The following is a 27,838-nucleotide window of genomic DNA, read 5'->3' as shown; positions in this document are numbered from 1 at the left end:
GGTTTCAGCTTCCCCAGAAATGGAATCTTAAATCCATCAATCAGGAATCACCTGATCAGCACTAGTTACGTAATCTAGACCCCTGCCATTACCTAAAGGAAAGGGAGCTTGTCATAACCATCTGCTTTTTTGTCTAGTATAACTTCCTTGTTCCTGATTCCTTTTGTCCAGAAGAATCTTTCATTTTATGTAGCTTCTTGGAGCTCCTTTCTGCTAGATTGGGTGCTGCTCCTTTCATGCGTTCATAAATAAAGCCAATAAGACCTTTAAAATTTGCTCAGTTGAATTTTGTTTTTTAAACTATGTGTTAACCTTTAGAGTGGCCAAAATCTATTCCATTCCTGAGTGTAGAAATGTGTACTGTGTTAATATTTAAATAGAACCGTACTTAAAAATTAAAGATCAACATAAAGAAACATTTTCCTTTAAATCTTCTGAACTGGAAAAATGAGTACTATTGGCACTATTTTTTGTCTTTCCTTATCTCATGTCTCCTGTTCTTAACAGATTTTTAAAAATTTCCTCTTTCAAAGAAGATATTTTACTAAAATTTCCTCACAAAAATAACACTTTTAATAAGCTGATATGTAATCAAAGTGAGCCATATTTATACCACTATTTAATGGAAAGACATTGTTGATATAGAATTCCTAAGCTTTATTTTGCTGGCATGAGTTAAAAGAGAAAGAAAATAAAAGACGGATTAGTAGCATTTTTCATCTGTATTTGATTTCTTAAATGTGATGCCAAAAAAATCAGCTTTTTAGTTCTACACTTAGGATTGGTCTTTTCTACATTATAAAATTTCCTTAAAATATATGGTATTCTCTTTTAGCATATTCACTTATATAATATGAAAAGTCATTATTTTTCTTTTTTATGAAAATATTTAATTATCCAAAACAATCCAAATTAATTTACTTTGAATGAAAATGTTATGTTCAACAAAGAGTTTTTGGCTATGCTTCAGAATCCAAGATTAAAATTTGTATTTCTCTATATCCATTGTGTGGACTAAACAATGAAAATGTCATGTTGAGAACTGGGACTAAACAAGGATCTTCATCTCTAGGACAGGGTAGTTGTGAAGTCGTTCAGAAGGCTGGTTCATGACGTTTATGGCTTTCCTACTAGATTTGTTAACAAGCATGCCAGGATGGGTGAGAATTTACTTCCAAATGAGATTATCAACACATTTAATATATGTAATGAATTCAGTTCAGTAAACTTTTACTGAGAAGCTTTGATGAAGAAAGTATCTTAGATGGAGGGAAAGGAAAGGACACAGAGTAAAATCCTGACTTACTGCAAGGGCTTTTTATCCAAAGGAGAAGGTCCATTATCCTTACACTTTGAAAAAGTTGAGAAAAAAATTAATGACCAACATAAAAGCTTACTTAAATCTTACTTAAATCTTCTAAGCTGGATAAATTAGCCCCTCTTTATAGGAGAGTAGAGGATGACAGAGCTCTGTAAGTTCATAGAGATGACCAACCATCCTGGCTGGTCCAAGCATATTACTCTAAGCCTTACTGTAAGCAGAATTCTAGAATGACATCTAATATTCTCAGACCCAGGTAGTCACGTCTTCTACTGTCCCCTCACCTGAAGGTTGATGGGACCTGTAAAAACAGTAGTCAGTTCCATGACTGTGTTGCATTATACAAGACTTGATTTTAGCAGAACAAAGAGGGAGTCTCCTGCTGGCTCTTAGGTAAGCAGCCGTGATGTGAGAAGGCCAAGTGGTGGGGCCTAAGTGTCACCTCCAATAGCTGAGAGTGTGCCCCAGGCCTCAGCCAGCAAAAAAACAGGCCTCAGTTTTCTGCAATCACAAGGAACTTAATTTCTGCCAACAGCCTGAATGAGCCTGGAAGAAGGGGCCCCTAAACCTCACAAGATGGATCACAGCTCCAACTAACAAGTTAATTTCAGCCTGGTGAGATCCTGAGCAGAATGCCCAGGTAAACCCTGTCCAGAATCCAGACCCTAGACCCTCAGAAACTGTCAGTTAATAAACATTCTGCTCCAAGCCACAAAATTTCTGGTAATTCATTTCTTGGCAATAGAAAGCTAATTCACACCCAGTAGTCAGTGTAATCAATGGGCTGATAAGCAAGAGCTCGGAGGCAGATGCCCATTTGTCTTTGTCAACAAACATAATAAAGACCGTTTCACCAAAGCTGCGTGGTCAAGGCTGCATATGCAGTTATCAAAGTTGAACATGGAACAGCCTTGGGCGCACCCTGGGAGATGAAGCCAGCAGAACAAGGGAAGCAGAGATCAGTGCGTTCAAGTCCCAGATTTCATTCTCTCTTGCCCGCCTCAGAGTCTGGTCATCTTAAGTTCTTTGAAGGCATCCCCTGGATTGGCACTCGTGCCATCGCTCCTCCTCCCAGACTAGTAAACAGCATCACTGGGATTTACGCAGTCTAGCGCCGGAGTCTGTTCTCCTGACCATTAATCACAAAAAGAGCTTTAGGATCTCCTTGCTCATTGACTCACTGGAGAAGGCAATGGCAACCGACTCCAGTACTCTTGCCTGGAAAATCCCATGGACGGAAGAGCCTGGTAGGCTGCAGTCCATGGGGTCGCTAAGAGTCGGACACGACTGAGCGACTTCACTTCACTTTGCTCACTGACTAAATAATTAATTTTGCCTTATTTGTTATAGTTTAGAGCAGCTGTGGCTAGGCCAAGGAGATGAATATAACTTAAAAAGTACAGATATTTAGGTACTACCTTTAGCACAAGTCCAATACATGTATATCCTATGTACTTTCTAAAGTCAAGAAATCATTTTCTAAATGTTGACTTTATTGTATTCTTCTCCTAATTGAATAATTACATATTTGGCTAAGTGTTTTTTAACTTAATATTATAGTCAGTTTATTTCCTTAAGACATCTTTTCAAAATTGTATAAACATTTTGTGCAAAGTTGCTGTTTGCGTTCTGAGTTTGTACTGTGCTAAAGCACAATCAGTGATAAGATCTGAGTGCAAAAAGTATTGTATACGGATTATGGAATATATAGTTCCAATTCAGGAAAGGAAGGACACAAAAAATAAGTGTTCATCACAGATGAGAAGAAAATGCATTCTATTCCAATTTCATGTGGCACATAAACACACAGGATATGCTGCCATTTTAGCCAAAATCAAGCTGCTGAATATGGTCATTTTTTGACAATGATAGATCCAGGCAGTGGTCCTCCTCAGTGTTTTTTAATTCTTAAGTGAAGAGAAGCAATTACCATGTTAGTAAATCTTGAAAGTCTGGTGGGAGTTTCTCTTTTAATATAAATAAACATCATTCTTTTAAAATATGGGCCACAAATTCCACCTAAATTAGAATAGAGACTCCTTTACTCCCTTAACCAACCAGTTTGCTATTTTTCTCTTCTATTAAGTGTTACAATGTTTGTTTGAGGTTTATATTATTCAAAATGCCTAATTCTAAAGAAAAGCGCAAAGAATGAGTAGAATTCTTTATGTACTGCTTAAGTAATAAAATTTATTCTTCAGGGTAATTTTTATTTTTTCATCCTATCTACCAAAGTTGTTTCTCTAAGGACTTCACTTTTTCTTTTAAAAATAAATCTATTTTTTTAAATCCCCAAAGAAACACTTGCTTTTAAAGAGAAGTACATATTTTGTATACATCTTTGGTATGCAGATGTGTACAAAAGATGTATATATCACTGTATACATGGAAAATTTACCATAATTTTCCATAAATTTACCCATAATCCCATCAGCCCAAGATAATGAGTGTTGAAAATATTTATCTGTTTCTTCCCAAGATACTGTTTGTGCATATATATCTTTTCAGCAAGATTGAAATTATCTACTTTTATATATTGCGTTTGTTCACAGAACATGCTGCTTCAATAAAGAATTTTTGAAAATATAGCCTTGAATTATGCATAATAATCCAATTTATGGATATCACATAACTTATAAAACAAAATCCAAACTTTAGAATTGTAGATTATTTAAGGTGTTTCCAAATTTGGGGCACTATAAAAAATATTAAAATGGATCTTCAAGTTTAAAATGGTGTATCATCAGCACTTTAATGTATCCCTAGCTAATGTTTCTCTAAACAGTGAAGAAACAAAAATATAAAAACAGAAATTCACAAATTGAAATTGTTTAACAGAACAAAATTGATTTCAGAAGAAATTCTGTTATAGATAGACCAACGTCTCCCAGGAGAAAGGAAAGGAAATAACTTACATCTCTCCCATTTCCTATGCCTAAACTTAGGGTTTTGAGATCTGTAAATACCAAACACTGTTCAGAAACCATATTATTACAAAACTGCACCTTTCAAAAGTAGCTAAAGTTCCTTTAACTGTCTCTGGTCTTTCTATACCTGTTCAGACATAGTAGCTCCCAGGAAACAACAGATTCTATCAGTACCCCACAGTATTTTATGAGTGGCCATCACAAAATAAACAGCATAGATGAAGAACGATGGCCAACAAAAAAAACAACTGTTGTGAAGCAAGAAAATTGTAGCTTTTCACGAATTTTGAGCAATCAGAGAAGCATGAAAGTATATAAGGAAGAGCTATCACTTCTGCACAGTTGAGAAATATTAGAAAATACCAGCTAGAACATGGGAAGTGAAATAGGATTTGACTTTAGCTGGAAATAGGAGAAGAAAATTTTCACTATTCCTCAAGTGGTAATAGAGTATGCTGCTGCTACCGCTGCTAAGTTACTTCAGTCGTGTCCGACTCTGTGTGACCCCATAGACGGCAGCCCACCAGGCTCCCCCATCCCTGGGATTCTCCAGGCAAGAACACTGGAGCGGGTTGCCATTTCTTTCTCCAATGCATGAAAGTGAAAAGTGAAAGGGAAGTCGCTCAGTCGTGTCCGACCCTCAGCTACCCCATGGACTGCAGCCTACCAGGCTCCTCTGTCCATGGGAGTTTCCAGGCAAGAGTACTGGAGTGGGGTGCCATAGCCTTCTCCGGTAATAGAGTATAACCAAGAGCAATCCCTGGGGCTTCCCTGGTAGCCCAGTGGTAAAGAATCTGCCTGCCAATGCAGGAACCACAAGTTCTATCCCTGGGCTGGGAAGATCCTCTGGAGAAGGAAATGGCAACCCACTGGAGTATTCTTGCCTGGAAAAATCCCATGGACAGAGGAGCCTGGCGGGCTACAGTCCATGGGGTTGCAAGAGTCGGACATGACTTGGTGACTAAACAACAACAAAGGGCAACCCATATAATTTATTAATAAACAAAAGTGACATGAAAATAAGCTGTGAGACCTATGAAAAATACTTCAAAGAATATCATTGTAAAAAATAATGACAGGAAGAACAGCCTGGTGAATGCAAGCACCCTGTTGCAAAATTCAGGGGAAAAAAAATCAGGAAAGTTTTGGGTTTTCTCTAAAGCTTGCAAAAAGACATGATTTTCACAGAGGTATAGAGAAAAGTATTGAGAGGGAAAAAATGGTGTGGTATACATAGAAAACAACCTGAAGTTTAAAGATGGTTAAAAAGGGAATTTGATAAGAATAAATGCAAGGAAACTAAAAATGTATTCATAGAATTATAATCCACGGTGATGGAAGCACAGCAAGTATGAATAACTACTATGGAAGAAAAGCCTGAAAACCTCTACAGTGATGTAGAGCAAAAACACAAATAGATTATGGCATATGAGAGAAATGTCACAAGCGTAAGGAGAAACAGCATGCACATAATTCATATTCCCGAATATAAAACCAGGTTAAAGTTAAGCATAACAAATAAAAATATAAAAGCAGTAGAAGAAATACTTCTTGTGAATTTTAGAAGAGGATTCTGTGAAGATTGGAGGATCTCAAACATCAAAAGAATACCAACGAACCATGCCTATGTACATTTTCACATTATCAAAATTCAAAACTTGAAGGAAAATTTTAATATGCAATCATTCAAAAGAAAAAGGGAAAGAAACATGACGGAACCAAATATCAGCTAGAACCAAATGTTTCTTTTGCAACACTCAATGTCTAAATGCAGTAAAACCATACTTACAGTTTTGAAAGCAAACTATAACCTCTAACTTTTATACAAAGTTATTTGTATAAAATAATATACAGTTCAGTTCAGTCGCTCAGTCGTGTCCGACTCTTTGTGGCCCCATGAATCGCAGCACGCCAGGCCTCCCTGTCCATTACCAACTCCCAGAGTTCACTCAGACTCACGTCCATCGAGTCAGTGATGCCATCCAGCCATCTCATCCTCTGTCGTCCCCTTCTCCTCCTGCCCCCAATCCCTCCCAGCATCAGAGTCTTTTCCAATGAGTCAACTCTTCACATGAGGTGGCCAAAGTACTAGAGTTTCAGCTTTAGCATCATTCCTTCCAAAGAAATCCCAGGGCTGATCTCCTTCAGAAGATCTCCTTGTAAAATAATATACAAATCCTTTTTAAAAGATAATAAGTGCTTTGCGAGCATTAGTTCCATTAGCCTTACACTAGCCCAGTGAGAAATTTGAAAACTATGAAGTGCAAAATTGTTAAATTTACTTAGAATCACAGGAAAAGAAGGTGTTAGTATTGGAATTTGTACTTCCTTGGTCTGAGAGCCCAAGATCTTAGCTGTCATGATACACTGTGAGTAAAAACTTGGAAGATATACAATCCATGTACTTTTCTTGAGAAAAATAACTTGGAGATTGAAATTAAACAGCCAAGAAATAAATCAAACATAAGAATTAAATAATGGAGCCACTGACACTGATGGTAAGCATTATAGTTTACTCACATGTAAAACTATTAAATTGGGTTACAAAGCTAAAATGTATTTATATATGTTTATAGTTTTAATAGAAAAAACAGACACATAATTTTGACACAAAATAAATTTGATTGAGAAGGCAGGAAACTTAAATTCCATACTTTTCAGTAGACATAATTTTCTTTACATCTTCTCAAGGATTGCTAATCTCTGTATTTTCTGGTAGTAGATAACATTTTTGATAAACTAATAATATAATATTTTAGCCAGAACTTCAAGCCTTCAAATTAGCAGTCATTAGTGAAAAACTCTGAAATTTTTTTCCCCCCACACATCTAGAGGCGAGATTTCATTTCAAGCAATATAGCCATTTTTAAGACTTAATTAGAAAGAAATGAAAGCTGGGAACAGAGAGAAGCTAACCTTTGTGCAAATTATCAATAAGTGCCTACTAATGGCAGGTAGAATTGGACTATAAAGAAGGCTGAGCACTGAAGAATTGATGCTTTTGAACTGTGGTGTTGGAGAAGACTCTTGAGAGTCCCTTGGACTGCAAGGAGATCCAACCAGTCCATCCTAAAGGAGATCAGCCCTGGGTGTTCATTGGAAGGACTGATGCTGAAGCTTAAACTCCAATACTTTGGCCACCTGATGCAAAGAACTGATTCATTTGAAAAGACTCTGATGCTGGGAAAGATTGAGGGCAGGAGAAGTGGACGACAGAGGATAAGATGGTTGGATGGCATCACTGACTCGATGGACATGGGTCTGGGTGGACTCCGGGAGTTGGTGATGGACAGGGAGGCCTGGTGTGCTGAGGTTCATGAGGTCACAGAGTGGGGCACAACTGAGCGACTGAACTGAACTGAACTGAATGGCAGGTATATTAGAAGAAGGCACAGTGTCTGATGGATGAATTAGAAAATGCCTCCCCTTTCTTACCTCAAGAGTTATTAGAACAGGCTCCTCCCTCTGGAAAGATGCAGTCCCAAAGATGGGTGTGTGGTTTGGCAAGAGGCCAGTGCCTTTGTGCAAAGAAAAAGGAATTTCGTCTTCTGTGCAGAAACAGCATCTATCATGCAGGGTTCATGACCCGGCTTGAGGAACCTGAGTCAGATTTCAGCATATCCTCGCCCGTCAGATGAGCACTTTAATACAGGGACCAAAATGTAAAATGATCGACAGAGATCCTACTTGGCAATATTAGCATAAATGTGGATCCTAATCCACTTGGGCTCCAGACCCTCTGATCAGAGTCCTCCTTATTGTATATCTTGGAGTCTTTTGACTATATATTGTAACCACACATGTTCTCAGTAGCTTAATTTGAAGAAATTGTGGAGATATCTAGATTTCACTAGTGTTATTTTCTGTGTACTGTGAATGGTAATCTTGAAACACTGTACGGTAAGTAACAGCATAGAAAAAGCTTGGTGACCTCCCAACTCCCATTCAGAGCCTCTGTTCTTTTGGGTACCAGAGCCTTAGGGGACAGGTTTGTTTCTTTTTTTTTTCCAACTTCATTGAATAGAATATATAAGCAGTTTATTCAGATTCATCTCTTAAAACCAACATGAATAAGAGGTTTGTTTTATTAATGAAAACTTAATTTTTTAAATGGAACCCCAAATCCCAGAGTATATTAATTATACTACAACCTTAAAGGTAGGGACAGGTAAGTTAAAGCTTGTCAAATTATTTCTCCTGATAGGCACACTGTGAAAGTACCACTAAGAAAATGCAAAAAGAAAAAAATAGACAAGATAAGAAATAAAATAAGAAAAATATTTGAATTGAGCAGCACACGCAGACGTATTTACTAATGTGAACAGACGTATTCTGCTTACTGTATCAACAAAGACAAATTTCTATGCCTATCTAATGTTGATGATGATAAAGGATTAGTAAAAAAAAAGTCTTATAACCTTCTTGTGGGAGGAATAAGTTGATTCAGCAGTTGTGAAAGACAAATAAGGAAAGACATGTGGAAAATTCATCAGCACATTGATCCTATTTGATCCCTCAGGTCCACTTCATGCATAAGGATTTAAAATATAGAAAATTAGAAACAAATTTAGTACCTATTATAGACTGGTTAAACAAATTGTAATATTTACTTAATGGAATATGATACTATACAGCATATATAATTTTAACTGCAGAAAAAGTTCAAGAATATAAAATTTCTTTTTTATTGAAGTATAGCTTATTTACAATATTATATTAGTTTCTATACAGTCAGCAAAAATAAGACTGGGAGCTGACTGTGGCTCAGAGCACAAACTCCTTATTGCAAAATTCAGACTTAAATTGAAGAAAGTAGGGAAAACCACTAGACCATGCAGGTATGACCTAAATAAAATCCCTTACAATTATACAGTGGAAATGACAAATAGATTCAAGGGAATAGATCTGATAGAGTGAGTGCCTGAAGAACTGTGGACAGAGGTTCGTGACATTGTAGAGAAGACAGTGATCAAGACCATTCCCAAGAAAAAGAAATGCAAAAAGCAAAATGGTTGTCTGAGGAGGCCTTACAAAAAGCTCAGAATAGAAGAGAAGCTAAAGGCAAAAAAGAAAAGGAAAGATATACCCATTTGAAAGCAGAGTTTCAAAGAACAGCAAAGAGAAATAAGAAAGCCTTCCTCAGTGATCAATGCAAAGAAATAGAGGAAAACAATAGAATGCGAAAGACTAGAAATCTCTTCAAGAAAATTAGAGATCCAAGGGAACATTTCATACAAAGATGGGCATAATAAAGGACAGAAACAATATAGACCTAACAGAAGCAGGAGATATTAAGAAGAGGTGGCAAGAATACACAGAAGAACTATACAAAAAAGATCTTTATGACTCAGATAACCACAATGGTGTAATCACTCACCTAGAGTCAGACACCCTAGAATGAGAAGTCAAGTGGACCTCAGGAAGCATCACTACAAACAAAGCTAGTGGAGGTGATGGAATTCCAGTTGAGCTATTTCAAATCCTGAAAGATGATGCTGTGAGGGGCTATACTCAATATGCCAGCAAATTTGGAAACTCAACAATGGCCACAGGACTGGAAAAGGGCAGTTTTCATTCCAATCCCAACGAAAGGCAATGCCAAAGAATGTTCAAACTACTGCACAATTGCACTCATTTCACATGCTAGCAAAGTAATGCTCAAAATTCTTCAAGCCAGGCTTGGAGAATCAGGAACTTCCAGATACTCAAGCTGGATTTAGAATAGGCAGAGGAACCAGAGATCAAATTGCCAACATCTGAAGGATCATCGCAAAAGCAAGGGAGGTCCAGAAAAACATCTGCTTTATTGACTACACCATGCCTTTGATTGTGTGGATCACAGCAAACTGTGGAAAATTCTTCAAAAGATGGGAATACAAGACTACCTTACCTGCCTCCTGAGAAATCTGTATTCAGGTCAAGAAGCAACAGTTAGAACCGAAAATGGTACAACAGATTGGTTCCAAATCGGGAAAGGAGTACATCAAGGCTGTATATTGTCACCTTGCTTATTTAACTTCTATGCAGAGTACATCATGCAAAATGCCAGGCTGGATGAAGCACAAGCTGGAATCAAGATTGGTGGGAGAAATATCAATAACCTCAGATATGCAGATGACACCATCTTTACAGCAGAAAGCAAAGAAGAACTAAAGAGCCTCTTGATGAAAGTGAAAGAGGAGAGTGAAAAAGTTGGCTTAAAACTCAACATTTAGAAAATGAAGATCATGGCTTCTGGTCCCATCACTTCATGGCAAATAGATGGGGAAACAGTGGAAACAGTGACATACTTTATTTTGGGGGGCTCCAAAATCACTGCAGATGGTGACTGCAGCCATGAAATTAAAAGACACTTGCTCCTTGGAAGAAAAGCTATAACCAAACTAGACAGCATATTAAAAAGCAGAGACATTACTTTGCCAATTAAGGTCTGTCTAATCAAAGCTATGGTTTTTCCAGTAGTCATGTATGGATGTGAGAGTTGGACTATAAAGAAAGCTGAGTGCTGAAGAGTTGATGCTTTTGAACTGTGGTGTTGAAGAAGATGCTTGAGAGTCCCTTGGACTGCAAGGAGATCCAACCAGTCCATCCTAAAGGAGATCAGTCGTGAGTTTTCATTGGAAGGACTGATGCTGAAGCTGAAGCTCCAATACTTTGGCCACCTGATGCGAAGAACTGACTCCTTGGAAAAGACCCTGATGCTTGGAAAGAACAAAGGTGGGAGGAGAAGGGACGACAGAGGATGAGACGGTTGGATGGCATCACTGACTCGATGGACATGAGTTTGAGCAAGCTCTGGGCATTGGTTATGGACAGGGAATCCTGGCATGCTGCAGTCTATGTGGTCGCAAAGAGTTGGACACAACTGAGCAACTCAACTGAACTGCTATTAGTTTTAGGTGTACATCATAGTGATTCAATACTTTTATATTTTAAACTTCATTTAAAGTTTTATTATAAAATATTGGCTATATTCCCTGTGCTGCATATTACATCCTGTTTCTTATTTATTTTATACATAGTAGTCTGTACCTCTTGGAGAAGGAAATGGCAACCCACTCCAGTGTTCTTGCATGGAGAATCCCAGGGATGGGGGAGGCTGGTGGGCTGCCGTCTATGGGGTTGCACAGAGTCAGACATGACTGAAGTGACTTAGCAGCAGTAGCAGCAGTGTGTACCTCTTAACCCCTACCATTATCTTTTCCCTCATTCTTCTCCTTTCCTCATTGGTAACTGCTAGCTTGATTTCTATATCCATGAGTCTGTCTCTGTTTTGTTATCTTTGCTCATTTCTTTTATTCTTTAGATTCCACCTATAAGTGAGAATATACAGTGTTTGTGTTTCTCTGTCCAACATTTAATAAGCATAATACCATCCAGGTCCATGCATATTGTTGCAAATGGCAGAATTTCATGTGGCTGAGTAATACTTCATTTTGGGCTTCCCAAGTAGCTCAGTAGTAAAGAATCCCACGTGCAATGCAGGAGACTCAAGTTTGATTCTTGGATCAGAAAGATACCCTGGAGAAGGAAATGGCAGCCCACTTCAGCATTCTTGCCTGGGAAATCCTATGGACAGAGGAGCCTGGCAAGCCACAGTCCATGGGGTCACAAGATAGTTGGACATGACTGAGTGACTAAACAACAACAGTATTCCATTGCATGTATATATCACATCTTTATCTAGTCAACTGTTGATGGAAACTTAGATTGTTCCCATAACTTGGCAATTGTAAATAACAATGCTGTGAACATTGGAATGCATATATCTTTTCAAATTTGTGTTTTCATTTCCTTTTTTAAATTAACTAATTTATTTTAATTGTATGATAATTACAATATTGTGATGGTTTTTGCCATACATCTACATGAATCAGCCATGGGTGCACATGTGTTGCCCAATCCTAAAGTCCCCTCCCACCTCCCACCACATCCTATCCCTCTGGGTTGGCCCAGAGCACCGACTTTGAGTGCCCTGCTTCATGCATTGAACTTGCATTGGTCATCTGTTTTACATGTGGTAATATACATGTTTCAATGCTATTCTCTCAAATCATCCCACCCTCACCTTCTCCCACAAAGTTCAAAAGCCTGTTTTTACATTTGTGTCTCTTTTGCTGCTTTCCATATAGGATTGTCATTACCGTCTTTCTAAATTCCATATATATGTATATATATATACACATATATACATTAATATACTGTATTGGTGTTTCTCTTTTTGGCTTACTTCACTCTTTATAATAGGCTCCAGTTTCATCTACCTCGTTAGAACTGACTCAAATGCATTCCTTTTTATAGCCAAGTAATATTCCACTGTGTATATGAACCACAACTTCCTTATCCATTCATCTGCTGATGGACATCTAGGTTGCTTCCATGTCCTGGCTATTGTAAACAGTGCTGCAATGAACATCAGGGTACATGTGTCTCTTTCAATCCTGGTTTCCTCCGCATGTATAAACAGCAGTGGGATTGCTGGGTTGTATGGCAGTTCTAGTTCCAGCTTTTAAAGGAATCTCCACACTGTTCTCCATAGTGACTGTACCAGTTTGCATTCCCAACAGTGTAAGACGATTCTCTTTTCTCCACACCCTCTCCAGCATTTATTGCTGGTAGACTTTTTGATTGTGTCCAATCTGACCAATGTGAGATGATATTTCATTGTGGTTTTGGTTGGCATTTCTCTAATAATGAGTGATGTTGAGCATCTTTTCATGTGTTTATTAGTGATCCGTATGTCTTCTTTGGAGAAATGTCTGTTTTAGGTCTTTTTCCCACTTTTTGATTAGATTGTTTATTTTTTCTGGTGTGTTTTCATTTTCTTAGGATATATAGCCAACAGTGGCATTGCTGGTTCATATGGTAGTTCTATTTTTAGTTTTTTGAGGACTTTCCATCTTGTTTTCCATAGTGGTTGCACCAATTTACATTCCCACCCACAGTGTACTAGGGGTCCTTTTCTCCACACCTTTGCCAACATTTCTTATTTGTAGACTTCCTGATGATAGTCATTCTGATGGGTTTGAGGTAATATCTCATTATGGTTTTGATTTGCATTGCTCTGATGATTAGCGATGTTGAGCACTTTTTTCTCAAGGCTAATATGCCTGTTAGCCTTCTGTATGTCTTCTTGGGAAAAAAACATCTATCAGGTCTTCTGCCCATTTTTAAATTGGGTTGTTCAATTTTTTTTTTTTTTTTACATTGAATTGTATGCGCTGTCTATATGTTTTGGATATCAACCCCTTATAGGTCATATCATTTGCAAATATTTTCTCCCCTTCAGTAGCTTGTCTTTCTCTGTTGTTGATGCTTTCTTTTGCTATGCAAAAGCTTTTCAGTTTAATTAAGTCCCATTTATTTTTGCCTTTGTTTCCTTTGCCTTGTGAGACAGATTCAAAAAAAATATTGCTATGATTTATGTCATAGTGTTCTGCCTATATTTTCTTCTAGGAGTTTTATGGTTTTTGATCTTCCATTTAGGTCTTTAATCCATTTTGGTTATTTTTGTATATGCTGTGTGAAAATGTTCTAATTTTATTCTTTTGCATGGATGGAGGAGCCTGGTAGGCTGCAGTCCATGGGGTCACAAAGAGTCGGACACGACTGAGTGACTTCACTTTTACTTTTCACTTTCATGCATTGGAGGAGGAAATGGCAACCCACTTCAATGTTCTTGCCTGGAGAATCCCAGGGACGGGGGAGCCTGGTGGGCTGCCGTCTATGGGGTCACACAGAGTCGGACACGACTGAAGCGACTTAGCAGCAGCAGCAGCAACAGTCCAATTTTCCCAGTACCATTTATTGAATAGACTGTCTTTTCTCCACTGTATTTTAATGCCTCCTTTGTCATAAATTAATTGATCATAGGTGTACAGGTTTATTTCTGGGCTCTCTATTCTGATACGTGTATCTGTTTCTGTGCCAGTACCATATTATTTTAATTACTGTAGCTTTGTCGTGTAGTCTGAAGTAAGGCAGCATGCTAACTCCAGCTTTGTTCTTTTTTCTCAAGATTGCTTTCACTACAAATCCTTAACGAAATTTAAAATTATGCTTAATTTAATATCAGATCAGGAGAGGCAGGGAGAAAAACCAGCAAAATAACAATAGAAATTATTCATATGCATGTTTTATATTTTTTTCCTACAAACAATACAAGAGAGTTTGTTATTTACTCTTCTTTCCAACATGACAGTAAATCAAACTCTGTTGATTTAAAGAGCTATAAATCACAACTTGTAGTTTTAATGTAGTTTGACAGCTGTTTGACAATTGTTATTTACTGAGGTGAAGAAGACTCTTGAAGGAACTGATTTAAGGAGAGTGAGACAGAAGAGGAGCAAAAGCTAATACCAGTCCAATTGTTACAGAGCAGGCCACTGCTTACAAAAAACACAGATATATCTGGAAAGGCCAAATGGAACCACACATCTTGGAATAGTCATTGAGGATGAGGAGTGACAGTGAGCAGTTTACCTTCTGGTTCCTGGACCTGTCCTTCATTGTTCAAAGTTTATCCCACAGAGTATTAATTCCCCCCTCCCCCACCGCCTCTTTTTTTCCCAGGCTGCATTTCTCAGTTCTTCAGGGTGATCAGGGGGTGTGGTGCTTTTTCTGGGCTCATAAGTGGTGGGAAAACAGATCCCCTATGGAAGGCATGGGGGAAGGATGCAGTCCTTTCTCCCCAGAAGACTGAGACAGTGGTCAGAATAGGCAAGGAGGCGGATGGGTGAGTCTGGACCCACAGCACATGTGCTGTGCTGTTCCTGCCTAGGTGCCTCAGGCTGTCTGGGAGGAGAAACTACCATGGAGATGGGAGTGGGTTCAGCTGCAGAAACATAAGCATGTATCTGACCGAATCTAGGTATGAGTACATCACCAACAGTGCACATACTGATCCAATTAATCATCTACTCATCACCTTTCAACTCATTTGCAATGGGCTGAGTGTTTATGTTCCCTGAAAATTCATATGTTGAAATACTGACCTTTCATATGATGGTATTAGAAGGTGAGCCCTTTGGGCAGTGAATGGAACACAAAGTGGAGCCCCCATGAATGGGATTCGTGTCCTTTTATAAGACACCAGAAAGTCCTTTAACCCTTCTGTCATGAAAGGATATAGCAAGAAGACTGCTGTCTTTGAACCAAGAAGCAGACCATTCAGTTCAGTTCAGTTTAGTTCAGTTGCTCAGTCGTGTCCGACTTTGCGACCCCATGAATCACAGCACACCAGGCCTCCCTGTCCATCACCAACTCCCGGAGTTCACTCAAATTCACGTCCATCGAGTCGGTGATGCCATCCAGCCATCTCATCCTCCATCGTCCCCTTCTCCTCCTGCCCCCAATCCCTCCCAGCATCAGAATCTTTTTCAATGAGTCAACTCTTTGCATGAGGTGGCCAAAGTACTGGAGTTTCAGCTTTAGCATCATTCCTTCCAAAGAACACCCAGGGCTGATCTCCTTCAGAATGGACTGGTTGGATCTCCTTGCAGTCCAAAGGACTCTCAAGAGTCTTCTCCAACACCACAGTTCAAAAGCATCAATTCTTCGATGCTCAGCTCTCTTCACAGTCCAACTCTCACATCCATACATGACCACAGGAAAAACCACAGCCTTGACTAGATGGACCTTTGTTGGCAAAGGAATGTCTCTGCTTTTGAATATGCTATCTGGGTTGGTCATAACTTTCCTTCCAAGGAGTAAGCGTCTTTTAATTTCATGGCTGCAATCACCATCTGCACTGATTATAGAGCCCAAAAAAATAAAGTCTGACACTGTTTCCACATTATTTCCCATGAAGTGATGGGACCAGAGGCCATGATATTCGTTTTCTGAATGTTGAGCTTTAAGCCAACTTTTTCACTCTCCTCTTTCACTTTCATCAAGAGGCTTTTTAGTTCCTCTTCACTTTCTGCCATAAGGGTGGTATCATCTGCATATCTGAGGTTATTGATATTTCTCCCAGCAATCTTGATTCCAGCTTGTGCTTCTTCCAGCCCAGCGTTTCTCATGATGTACTCTGCATATAAGTTAAATAAGCAGGGTGACAGTATACAGCCTTGACATACTCCTTTTCCTGTTTGGAACCAGTCTGTTGTTCCATGTTCAGTTCTAACTGTTCCTTCCTGACCTGCATATTAGGTTTCTCAAGAGGCTGGTCCATTACCAGATGCCAAATCTGCTGGCACCTTGATCTTGGACTTCCCAGCCTCTAGAACTGTAAGAAATAAATGTCTGTTGTTTTTAAGTTGTTCGGTTTATGCTGTTTTATTATACCAGCCCAAACTCAGATGCCACTTCATTTTGGCTTTTGTTCGTAAAAAGAAACACAAATGAATTCCATTTCTATAAATCAAATGACTCATCAACATTTGACAGATCATAACTCCAATCCTTTGTACAACCTTCTATTTCCTTGGATTCTGTGGTTGCTTCACTGAGGCTCTGAGCTTAACTCCAAACTCAATGACTATTCTTTCTCAGTCTCCTTTCCTGACTGTTTTTTTCTAAGATCCTTTATACTTATAGCTAACTTAAAATGAGGAATATATGATACAGATATAGTTCAAAAGTCAAAAAATATATTGTTCTGCATGGAGAAGTTCATATCTCAGACTGTATCGACCCTGAGTTAACATCTCTTTATTCAGATTACTATTCAGTTGTCCCAGCACCATTTATGGAAAGTCTATTTGTACCCCCTCTGCTGATTTATGGCCACCTTGAACTAGAATTTGGGTTCACCTTCATGCACTTTCTCCATAGGTGTGCTTATTTATCCAATACCTACCTTCTCACTAGACTGTGAGTGACATGAGGGTAAGCACTGTGTCTATTTATATTGCCCATATTCTCAGAGCTTAGAACAGCGCCTGGCACATAGGAGGTGCTCAATATATGTGTGTTGTATTTAGAATGTTTATGCAGTCCTAGGAAAAGGTTTCCCTTTTTCCCCACAAATGTGTTTAAAGATAATTAAGTACTTTAATATAATAGTAAATATTTAACAGAACATGAAAATAAAGAAATCATGGTAGACAATATACAATATTATGTGCCTCCTTTGAGGTCCATACAGTTTCCCTTCAGCAAAGTGTGAACATATTTTAACCAAAAGCATTTGATTCAGTCTGGATGTTAATAGGAGTCAACAAATATTGAAATGTTAATGTCTTAGACAGAATACTTCCAAGTGTTATTATGCACAAATAAGATAAAATCAATTTTTATATACAGTAGATACTGGGGCTTTGAAGATTAAATATTCATTTCATTCTTTTATCCATTTCTAAGTAACCTTGGAGGCCCCAAATATCTAACCTGTTGTAATTTTTCTGGGTAGCATGATTTTGTAATAGAAACAAATCGCCTAGATCAGCCTAGTCCACCAGGCTCCCACATCTGCTTTTCAGTACAGTTTTACTGTTCTCTCACTGATGTTTGACTTCATTTGACCCTCACAGCAATCATACTAAGTGGGGCATTCTCTCCTCTTTACAGATAAAATCTATAACTATACATTAGGAGTGGCAAAGAATTGGGAGATTTGTAAAAAACTCAGAATATATTCGTTGTAAATGTCAATAATCTACTGTATTTAAAAAGTACAGAATTCCATTGTAGAATTATTAATACATTCAAACAACTTTATTTCAGCCTTCATTGGCAAAACAGCAACATGAACAGAAAAATAGCATGCAGCTTCAATAATTAGGCAAATATTGAATACATCTCAAAAACCAGATATCTAAGAGTTAGTAAATAGCTAATTGAACATTAAATAATAACAACCTATTTTAAAACAGTTTTAATGGTAAAAAATAAAAATAAAACCCCAAGATCTCTCTCCTCTATTTAGCAACTGATACTCTGTTTCCCTATTCCTTATTATCAGCTAACTATTATATGGATGTATATACATATGTACATGTGGCATTTTTCCTTTTTTTAAAGGCACTGAATTTAAAGTTATTAATTCTAGGCAAAGCAAACTCTTTAGGAATAAAAGGTTCTGTGATACACACCTTACCATACTGTTCAAAAGAAAAGAACACATTACTGGAAGGCAAAAGATGTAGACTTAATCCAACTGTTAACATGCATTCATTACGTTATTATACCAAATGAATTTGTACAAGTCATACAGCTTCTCTGGTTATGTGATAAACTTGCAAACTAAGGGAAATTTGCAATTGCATCCTTAATGTCCACTCAGAATTTAAATAATATAATATCCTATTGTTCTATGATCTGTCTCTAAGCAGACCGCTCTTTATGACTATCTAAATTAAAGTTGTCAAGATTAGCTGATTACATTTGCCAGAATAAACACTAGCAATAAAAGGGTATCTTAATTTTAATATCTATGGGAGACTTTAAAATAAAATAAAATAAAAATTGAATGAACTGAAAGAAACCTACAAAACAACTTTCTAATAGATGAGAATATAATTTCATGTTGCAGTTGTATACATAACAGAATTTCAGCTGAACACCTTAAGTTCATTTGATTCTGTAAAATAGACTAAATCGATAAACCTAATTTTTCTTGGAAATTGTATAGATTTTGCAGCAAGTGTTAAACTGCCATATCCAATAGTCTGAAAAATACGTATTATTATTCAACCGTATAAATCTGCCAGGCGCCTTAAAAAGAGCTGATAAAGTTAACTGCATTTGACCTTATGCTGCTGCATAGAGTTCCTGGAATCCAAGAGCTTAGTTCCACTGGCACGTGCAGTCCATAGGCTCCTGGAGGGTGTGCAGGACTTCGGTGCCGTTGCCTGAGCAGTAGAGCGGCACCGTCAAGTTGCGCACCCCATTTTCGCGGCAACACTTACAGAATCTTAGATGGCTCTCAATATTGATGTTATATATGGTGGCTGATGGGCATTTTCCATCGCAAGATGCAACGTTTATCTGTAAGGAGAGACAACGAGAAAAACGTCTTAAAACTTTTAAAACGGTGATATTGATTCCACTAAGGTAGAGTCCCTTGGACAGCAGGGAGATCCAACCAGTCCATCCTAAAGGAAATCAGTTCTGAATATTCATTGGAAGGACTGATGCTGAAGCTGAAACTCCAATACTTTGGCCACCTGATGAGAAGAACTATCTCATTTGAAAAGACCCTGATGCTGGGAGAGATGGAAGGTGGGAAGAGAAGGGGATGACAGAGGATGAGATGGTTGGATGGCATCACCGACTCAATGGACATGAGTTTGAGCAAACTCCAGGAGTTGGTGACGGACAGGGAGGCCTCCCATGCTGCAGTCCATGGGGTTGCAAAGAGTTGGACATGACTGAGCAACTGAACTGAACCGAAGGTAGCATATTGATTGTCCAAGATGGCAATCAGACATAACTCAAAGTATGAAATGTGCACACATAACTAGATAGATCTATGGAATATATTAATCACAATCTAATGATTCTATTTAAGTTGTATTATATCACAACTAAGTAGACTACAGAATCATATAGGTCTTATAAAAGTGGGCAAACTTAGACACAAGACTATTTTTGCTAATTAAAATTGCATACTTAAGACAATATGTGGTCAAGTATATTTAGATTTAAATTTCCATCTCTCTGGATTGAAATTATCATTGAAATAAACTGTTGATTATTTATTCCAAGAATAAATTCACACTTCTTCACAAACAGAATATTTTATTCTTAGAATGTAGGGATAATCTCAAAGTTAAATATTTTAAGTATTGGCATTTTGTTTGCTTACCAGTGCTGACACACATATACTTCTGGAAAGACATCGACCTTTTACATAACAAATTATATTTATCCACTTACAGAGCTTTGACTTATACAGTCCTGCTTCCTTATAACTGACTTGATAATCACTTTCTGGCATATTCTTTCTTCTCGTTTACCTGATAAAACATAGAATGTATTTATTCATCCAAAGGTTCATGTCAAATTGTTTCTTAATTCAATTAAGCATATGAATATATTTATAATTGAAAACATATATTGATATGAAATGTATTTCTATAATGAGATAGTTGAAATTTTACTCTTACGTAGTTTATGTTCAATATTTATTTTCAATTTCTACATATATTTTCTCACATATTTTCTAGCCTTATATTTATCTCTTTACCTTATTGTCTTCAATAATTACTATGATCATAAATCAAACATATTCTACACATGGAGTAATGCTAACATCAATCTGTGTGTGCAGGGTATATTTTAATATTATATATTAAAAAATCAACCATGTTATATATAGGTAAATACACATGTACATAATTAAGGCATACATACATATATAAATCTCTTTTAAAATATAAGTTGATAGATTTAAGATCACTTTATCTTAGTGGATATTAATGTAAAATTATGCATAAATGTAACTGAATTGTTACCAACCATGTTGAAATGTATGGATGACTCATACTTGATTCTATGGCTCTGAAATGATGTCACAATTTCTAATGAAAATGCCTTATATTAAGTAATATATTATTATGCCTCTGTGTGCATGATGGATTGTCACTTGATAATATACCCAATAATATATATTTAATGCTGTACAGCATATTGAAAAGCAGAGACATTACTTTGCCAACAAAGGTCCGTCTAGTCAAGGCTGTGGTCTTTCCTGTGGTCATGTATGGATGTGAGAGTTGGACTGTGAAGAAGGCTGAGCGCGGAAGAATTGATGCTTTAGAACTGTGGTGTTGGAGAAGACTCTTGAGAGTCCCTTGGACTGCAAGGAGATCCAACCAGTCCATTCTAAAGGAGATCAGCCCTGGGTGTTCTTTGGAAGGAATGATGCTAAAGCTGAAACTCCAGTACTTTGGCCACCTCATGCGAAGAGTTGACTCATTGGAAAAGACTCTGATGCTGGGAGGGACTGGGGGCAGGAGGAAAACGGAGCAACAGAGGACGAGATGGCTGGATGGCATCACTGACTCGATGGACGTGAGTTGGAGTGAACTCCGGGAGTTGGTGATGGACAGGGAGGCCTGGCGTGCTGCGATTCATGGGATCTCAGAGTCAGACACGACTGAGCCACTGAACTGAACTGAACTGAACGCTGTATGATAGTGGATGTAATCCCTGAATCAGGATGCAAAACAACCAAGGTTCTTATCTCACCCTGTTACTATTAAGAATTTGCTTTGTCACTTTAGGAATACCATTAAACCATTCTGCTGAGTTTCCTTATTTGCAAAAGACTGGAGTTAGAGCTCCAATCTTTAAGTGAGTTTAGTCACAATATCTTTATTTAAAATAAATGCTTGTATGAAATCCCAAGATGTGAAGTATATAAAAGTTAAGCTACTCTGGTTAAAGTCTAGATGGGTAGCAAGATTGCCTGAGATTAAGCTGTTCTTATCATCCAGGACCTTCATTCAGTTGCTGTATTCAAAGGTTATGTCTGTTCTCTTCCTACTTGACTTCTCAGCAACATTTGTATCAATCCATCAGTCTTTCCTCCTGGATACAATTTCTGCTCTTGGCTCCAAGAGCACACTCTGGTTTTCCCCCAGTCTCTTTATGTCTCCTCCTCAGTCTCCTATTTTTGCATTTTCATGCTGTTCATGGGGTTCTCAAGGCAAGAATGCTGAAGTGGTTTGCCAGTCCCATCTCCAGTCCCTTCTCCAGTCCCTTTTCAGAACTCTCCACCATGACCTGTTCATCTTGGGTGGCCCTACATAACATGGTTCATAGTTGCATTGAGTTAGACAAGGCTGTGGTCCATGTGATCAGTTAGTTAGCTTTCTGTGATTGTGATTTTTCATTCTGTCTACCCTCTGATGGATGAGGATAAGAGGCTTGTGGAAGCTTCCTGATGGGAGGGACTGGCTGTGGGGAAAACTGGGTCTTGCTCTGGTGAGCAAAGCTATGCTCAATAAATCTTTAATCCAATTTTCTGCTGATGGGGTAATGGAGGTAATGGTGATTTCCTTCAAAAGCACTTATGTCAGCATGCTGCTGCTCCTAAGACTGTAGTAGTCAGTACCCTTGACCCATGGCAGGCCACTGTCAACCCACACCTCTGCTGGAGACTCCCAGGCACTCATAGGCAAGTCTGGCTCAGTCTCTCATGAGGACACTGGTCCTTCATCTTGGGTCCTGGTGTGCACAAGGTTTTGTTTGTGCCCTCCAAGAGTCTGTTTCCCTGGAGGTTCTCAATCCTTTGCCAGATCCCCAGGTTGGGAAATCTCTTGTAGGCCCTACAACTTTTGAAACAGTGTGAGAACTTTTTTGGTGTAATTGTTCTCCAGTTTATGGGTCGTCTGCTCAGCAGCTCTACAGTGGTGCTAATGGCAACCATCTCCAAGAGGACTTTTGCCACATGCAGTGTCTCCCAGGTCTGTTGAAGCCAGAGCCCCTGTCCCTGCAGCAGGTCATTGCTGAGCTGTGTCTCTGCAGGAGACACTCAAACACTCAAAGGCAGGTCTGGCTCAGTCTCTTGTGGGGATCACCGCTTCTTTCCCTCAGTCCTGGTGCACACAAGGAACTTCCTAAATGACCAACACAAAGAAACAGAGGAAAACAACAGAATGGGAAAGACTAGAGATCTCTTCAAGAAAATTGGAGATACCAAGGGAGCAGAGGGATGCTTCATGCAAAGATGGGCACAATAAAGGACACAAATGATATGGACCTAACAGAAGCAGAAGATATTAAGAAGAGGTGGCAAGAAGAGCTACACAAAAAAGATCTTCATGACCCAGTCAATCACGATGGTGTGATCACTCACCTAGAGCCAGACATCCTGGAATGTGAAGTCAAGTGGGCCTTAGGAAGCATCACTATGAACAAAGCTAATGGAGGTGATGGAATTCCCGTTGAGCTATTTCAAATTCGGAAAGACAATGCTGTGAAAGTGCTGCACTCAATATGCTAGCAAATCTGGAAAACTCAGCAGTGGCCATAGGACTGGGACAGGTCAGTTTTCATTCCAGTCCAAAAGAAGGGCAATGCCAAAGAATGTACAAACTACTGCACAATTGCACCCATTTCACACGCTAGCAAAGTTTTCCATGCCAGGCTTCAAGAGTATGTGAACTGAGAACTTCCAGATGTACAAGCTGGATTTAGAAAAGCCAGAGGAACCAGAGATCAAATTGCCAACATCCACTGGATCATAGAAAAAATAAGAGAATTCCAGAAAAACATATATGTCTGCTTCATTGATTATGCTAAAGCTTTTGACTGTGTGGATCACAAAAACTGTGGAAAAATCTTCAAGAGATGGGAATGCCAGACTACCTTACCTGCTTGCTGCGAAACCTGTATGCTGGTCAAGAAGCACCAGCTAGACACAGATATGGAACAATGGATGGTTCCAAATTGGGAAAGGAGTACGTCAAGGCTGTATATTGATTGTCATCCTGTTTATTTAACTTACATCTAGAATACATCAGTGAAATGCCAGGCTGGATGAAACACAGACTGAAATCCAGTTTGCTGGGAGAAATATCAATAACCTCAAATATGCAGATGACACCACCCTTATGGCAGAAAGCAAAGAGGAATGGAAAGAGCCTTTTGATGAAGGTGAAAGAGGAGAGTGAAAAAAGCTGGCCTAAAACTCAACGTTCAGAAAACTAAGATCATGGCATCTGGTCCCATCACTTCATGGCAAACAGATGGGGAAATAAGGGAAACAGGGACAGACTTTATTTTCTTATGCTCCAAAATTACTGCAGATGGTGACTGCAGCCATGAAATTAAAAGATGCTTGCTTCTTGGAAGAAAAGCTATGACAAACCTAGACAGCATATTAAAAAGCAGAGACATTACTTTGCTGACAAATGTCAGTCTAGTCAAAGCTATGGTTTTTCCAGTAATCATGTATGGATGTGAGAGTTGGACCATAAAGAAGGCCGAGCACCGAAGAATTGATGCTTTTGAACTGAGGTGTTAGAGAAAATTCTTGAGAGTCCCTTGGACCTCAAGAAGATCAAACCAGTCCATCCTAAAGGAAATCAGTCCTGAATATTCATTGGAAGGACTGATGCTGAAGCTGAAGCTCCAAAACTTTGGCCACCTAATGGGAAGAGCTGCCTCATTATAAAAGACCCTGATGCTAGGAAATATTGAAGGCAGGAAGAGAAGGGGATGACAGAGGATGAGATGTATGTGGGATGGCATCACTGACTCAACGGACATGAGTTTGAGCAAGCTCCAGGAGATGGAAGCCTGGCGTGCTGCAGTTCATGGGATTTCAAAGGGTCCAACATGACTGAGCTTCTGAACAACAACAGTCTCTTATACTTGGTCATTCTCATTCTTGGACCTCCCAACTACAGCATGGCCTGAGACTCAGTGCTGGTGACAGAGGGCAAGCTGTTTCGTGTCTTACGATGCTTTCACACATTGGTTACTTCATTAACACTTTCATTGTCATACAAGTTTTAAAAGAAAGACTAGTCAAGAAAGAAACCTCTTTAACATGACCTATAAGTCCTTATCCTCTTCTATCACTGTAACCCCTATGCTATGACTGCACTTGGCCACTTCCTCCACTTTGAACACCCTTCACTCTTCCTGGCTGGCTCCCAAGGACATTCAGTCCCTACTCAATTGACATGTCATCAAAGAGGCATTCTCTAATCACCCACTTAATGAACAACCCAATTCCCCTCCCTCTCCATCCCTTGTATTCTGCACTGTTATTCTTTATGCCATTCGTCAGTACTGACGTAATGGTGTATATTTACCAGTTATTGTTTCCGCCCCTTCTTGATAACATGCACTAAGCAGGCAGAGGTTGTTTCATCCTTTATCATAGTACCAGTACCTAAAAGAGTGTCTACTACATGAGAGGCACTCAACAAAAATTTGTTTATGTTCATTCATTCAATAAATGAAACTGGGACATCCTAGTTGACTGAATTTGTTTGTGCCAAGAGCCATTTTCTATTCATTCCTCAGTGTCGTTATAATTGTAACACATGTTGTTTAGCATATACCTATGATAATAGCCAACATCTGCAGTCTTTCTGATAAAGCCTGGTCACCCAAAAGCAAAGACTACAGACAGGGGTTCTCTAATGCCAAAGCGGAAACTACTTCACAGGTCCTTACACATCAGATTAGAGAAAACAAGGCAGCTTGTCACGATTCTGCAACTTCAAGGAGCTGGGCCAAACTGAACAATCCTGATGCCAGGCACTGGATAGACTTAAGTCTATCACTGATTATGAGTGTAATCCACTTTTCTGAACCTTCATTTCCTCAACTGAAAGGGAAATCATACCTATTTCCCCACACACTTCCCAGAACTGTGGTGAAGACTGGTTGCAGTGTTATCTGCAATGGGTTTGATAGACTGTTGGCGTGTGGCTGACAACCAATAGTAGTAATATGGTCAGTCAAACAGATAGTCCCTTGTCTGCCCTCAGATAACATAAATACACTCACTTCTCTAATAATAAAACATGGGGTTATAGAATTCTTGTGACTAAGAATCCAGTGCTCCACAATGGCATTATTAACCTGAATCATGTTGAAGTCTTTTTCCCAAAAACTTCTCTAAACAATATTAAAATTACTGTTTATGCCAACTTTTCTAACACTTCTATTTTCATCTTGACATAAACTCACAAGTAGTTGAAAAATAAATTCATAAGCATACAAATAAAAATTGCACAAATACCACTCTATTCTATTTCATCTTTAACATGACCTTTAATGTCCTTAATCCTCTTTTATCACTTTCATCCCTGTGCTATGACTGTGCTTTGCCATTTCCTCTACTTTAAACACTCTTCAAAGGGTGCTATAAAGCACCATGAAATAAACCATATAATTCAAATAAATATGTTTATTTATATTTATGGGATATTTTATATACATATTATTTAAATATAACTCACCAAATTGGTATTTCTCAAATGTATTAATTATATAGAACCATAGATTTGTTCAAATAGGTTTGGAAAATATCATACTCTCTATGTCCTTATTGGAGTCTTATAACAATTTTGTGTAGTTTAAAGCACATTTGGTCATAGAGTACTTTTTAAACTTGAACCCTACTGAAATTCTGTGCAATACCTTTGGAGAAATGCAGCAAGAAAGACATTTCTAATATTTAAATTAAATTTAGATTAAAATTCACCTACATTAAAAACTGTATTTATGTTCCAGAAGATAAAGACTAAGTTACAAAATAATCAACCACTTGCCATAAAAACATTTAAATAATATACATTAAAAAATACATTTCCCTCACTGCAATGTAAGAAGTGAATCTTATGAGAAAAATCATAGTCATGAACAATTAAAACTAATCAAATTAATATATATAATTTGTCCTCACTTACAGATCCTGCAACAGCCTTCATTATAAAGCTTCACAATCCCTTCATTCTAGGATGAGAGAGGAACAGTGTTAAAACTCAATGTTTATTCATTTCCTCCTAGATTAGAAATAAAAAACTAACTTTTCAATATATTTACTAAGTATCACAAAGACTTTTATAGGAAAAAGATTGAAACAACTATATCTAATAACAATTTTTATTTTTAAAATTAGGAGCAGATATTTTAAATTTTTTTAATTGTTATTTATTCATAAGTACTATGAAAAAGTGTGCAAAAAGATTAACTTAATTAAAAGAACACATTTAAAATAAAACAAAAGATTTTCTTACCAAGTCGAGAGGTACTCTAAACAAAGATCAGTGTGTTTTTTAGACTCCTTGAAATAAACTACTTTTCAAGACTAGACTGAGTTCCTGATAGAACTGAATGTTAAAATGATATCTCTTTTTCTTTAATATTTTATGATTTTAAACAAATCTTCTACTTCTGAATATCTCTTACCAAAGGCTAAATTAAGAAAATTTCATTGATTATCTTTTGGAATTCTTACCATAATTGCCTGATTGCTTTTAGTAACTCGCTAATTATAATACAAATAAAAGAATAATTTATTCTATAAAAATGGATTTGTGAAATAAGATGATGCCTAAGATTCTTTAAAGAGCTAAAATTCTATTACCTTGGTACATACTGTATCTTGTTATTCAGCCAGCTAGCTAACCATCATCACTAAAAGGGCACATGTTGAAAAAGTCAGTGAAATCATGCTATTTCTTTACACTGAAAGAAAAATATTGCCTCACACAACAGAGTAAAGTTTACTTTTCATTAGGGATTATTATTTCCTAAATAATTAAGGCTACAAAGAATCTTTTAAAAAACTATGTGACTTTCAAAAATCTACTGTCCCAGCGGGCTCTTCTCTGGAAGAATAAGGAATTGGAAGAGCAAAACTGAAGGATCAGCTGTGCTCCGGCATAAGCTGAGCTTCACAGTGGTCCATGCTCAGAGAAACTCTGGCCTCCCTTAGGCCAGCATGCATCGAAAAGCAAATGACATCAAAAGTCTGCTGTGGGTTTAAGAAAGAGAAACTTGACCAAGTTCAGATCAATTAGTTTATTAATCCATATTGAAAGAGAGGCTAAGTCGGCTAATCAAAAGATTTTTCAATAATCCTTTGGTCTGCATATTAAAAACCCAGAGATAGTATCATGTGCATTCAGGGAGAGTCAAAATTATTTGGAGTGCCATATACAACTCAAACTGCCAA

At 38.0% G+C, this 27,838-nt stretch overlaps 1 protein-coding gene across 1 annotated transcript in view; it reads right to left on the bottom strand.

Annotated features, from left to right (window-relative positions):
- Positions 1-17,874: 17,874 nt before the first annotated feature.
- OTOGL (otogelin like) overlaps positions 17,875-27,838 on the bottom strand; it is a 174,246-nt gene continuing 164,282 nt past the window's right edge. Inside the window, exons 56-58 of the mRNA XM_059886820.1 lie at positions 26,568-26,613; positions 20,068-20,147; positions 17,875-19,176 (exon numbers count right to left, since the gene is read on the bottom strand). Coding sequence (XP_059742803.1) covers positions 18,976-19,176; positions 20,068-20,147; positions 26,568-26,613 — 327 coding nt within the window. The 3' untranslated portion in view covers positions 17,875-18,975. The remainder of the gene's footprint in view (positions 19,177-20,067; positions 20,148-26,567; positions 26,614-27,838) is intronic.

The sequence above is a fragment of the Bos taurus genome, chromosome 5 (assembly GCF_002263795.3).
Source record: "Bos taurus isolate L1 Dominette 01449 registration number 42190680 breed Hereford chromosome 5, ARS-UCD2.0, whole genome shotgun sequence".
NCBI classification, from domain to species: domain Eukaryota; kingdom Metazoa; phylum Chordata; class Mammalia; order Artiodactyla; family Bovidae; genus Bos; species Bos taurus.
The sequence above is the reverse complement of the archived record's forward strand: the minus strand, read 5'-3'. Positions and strand labels throughout refer to the sequence as shown.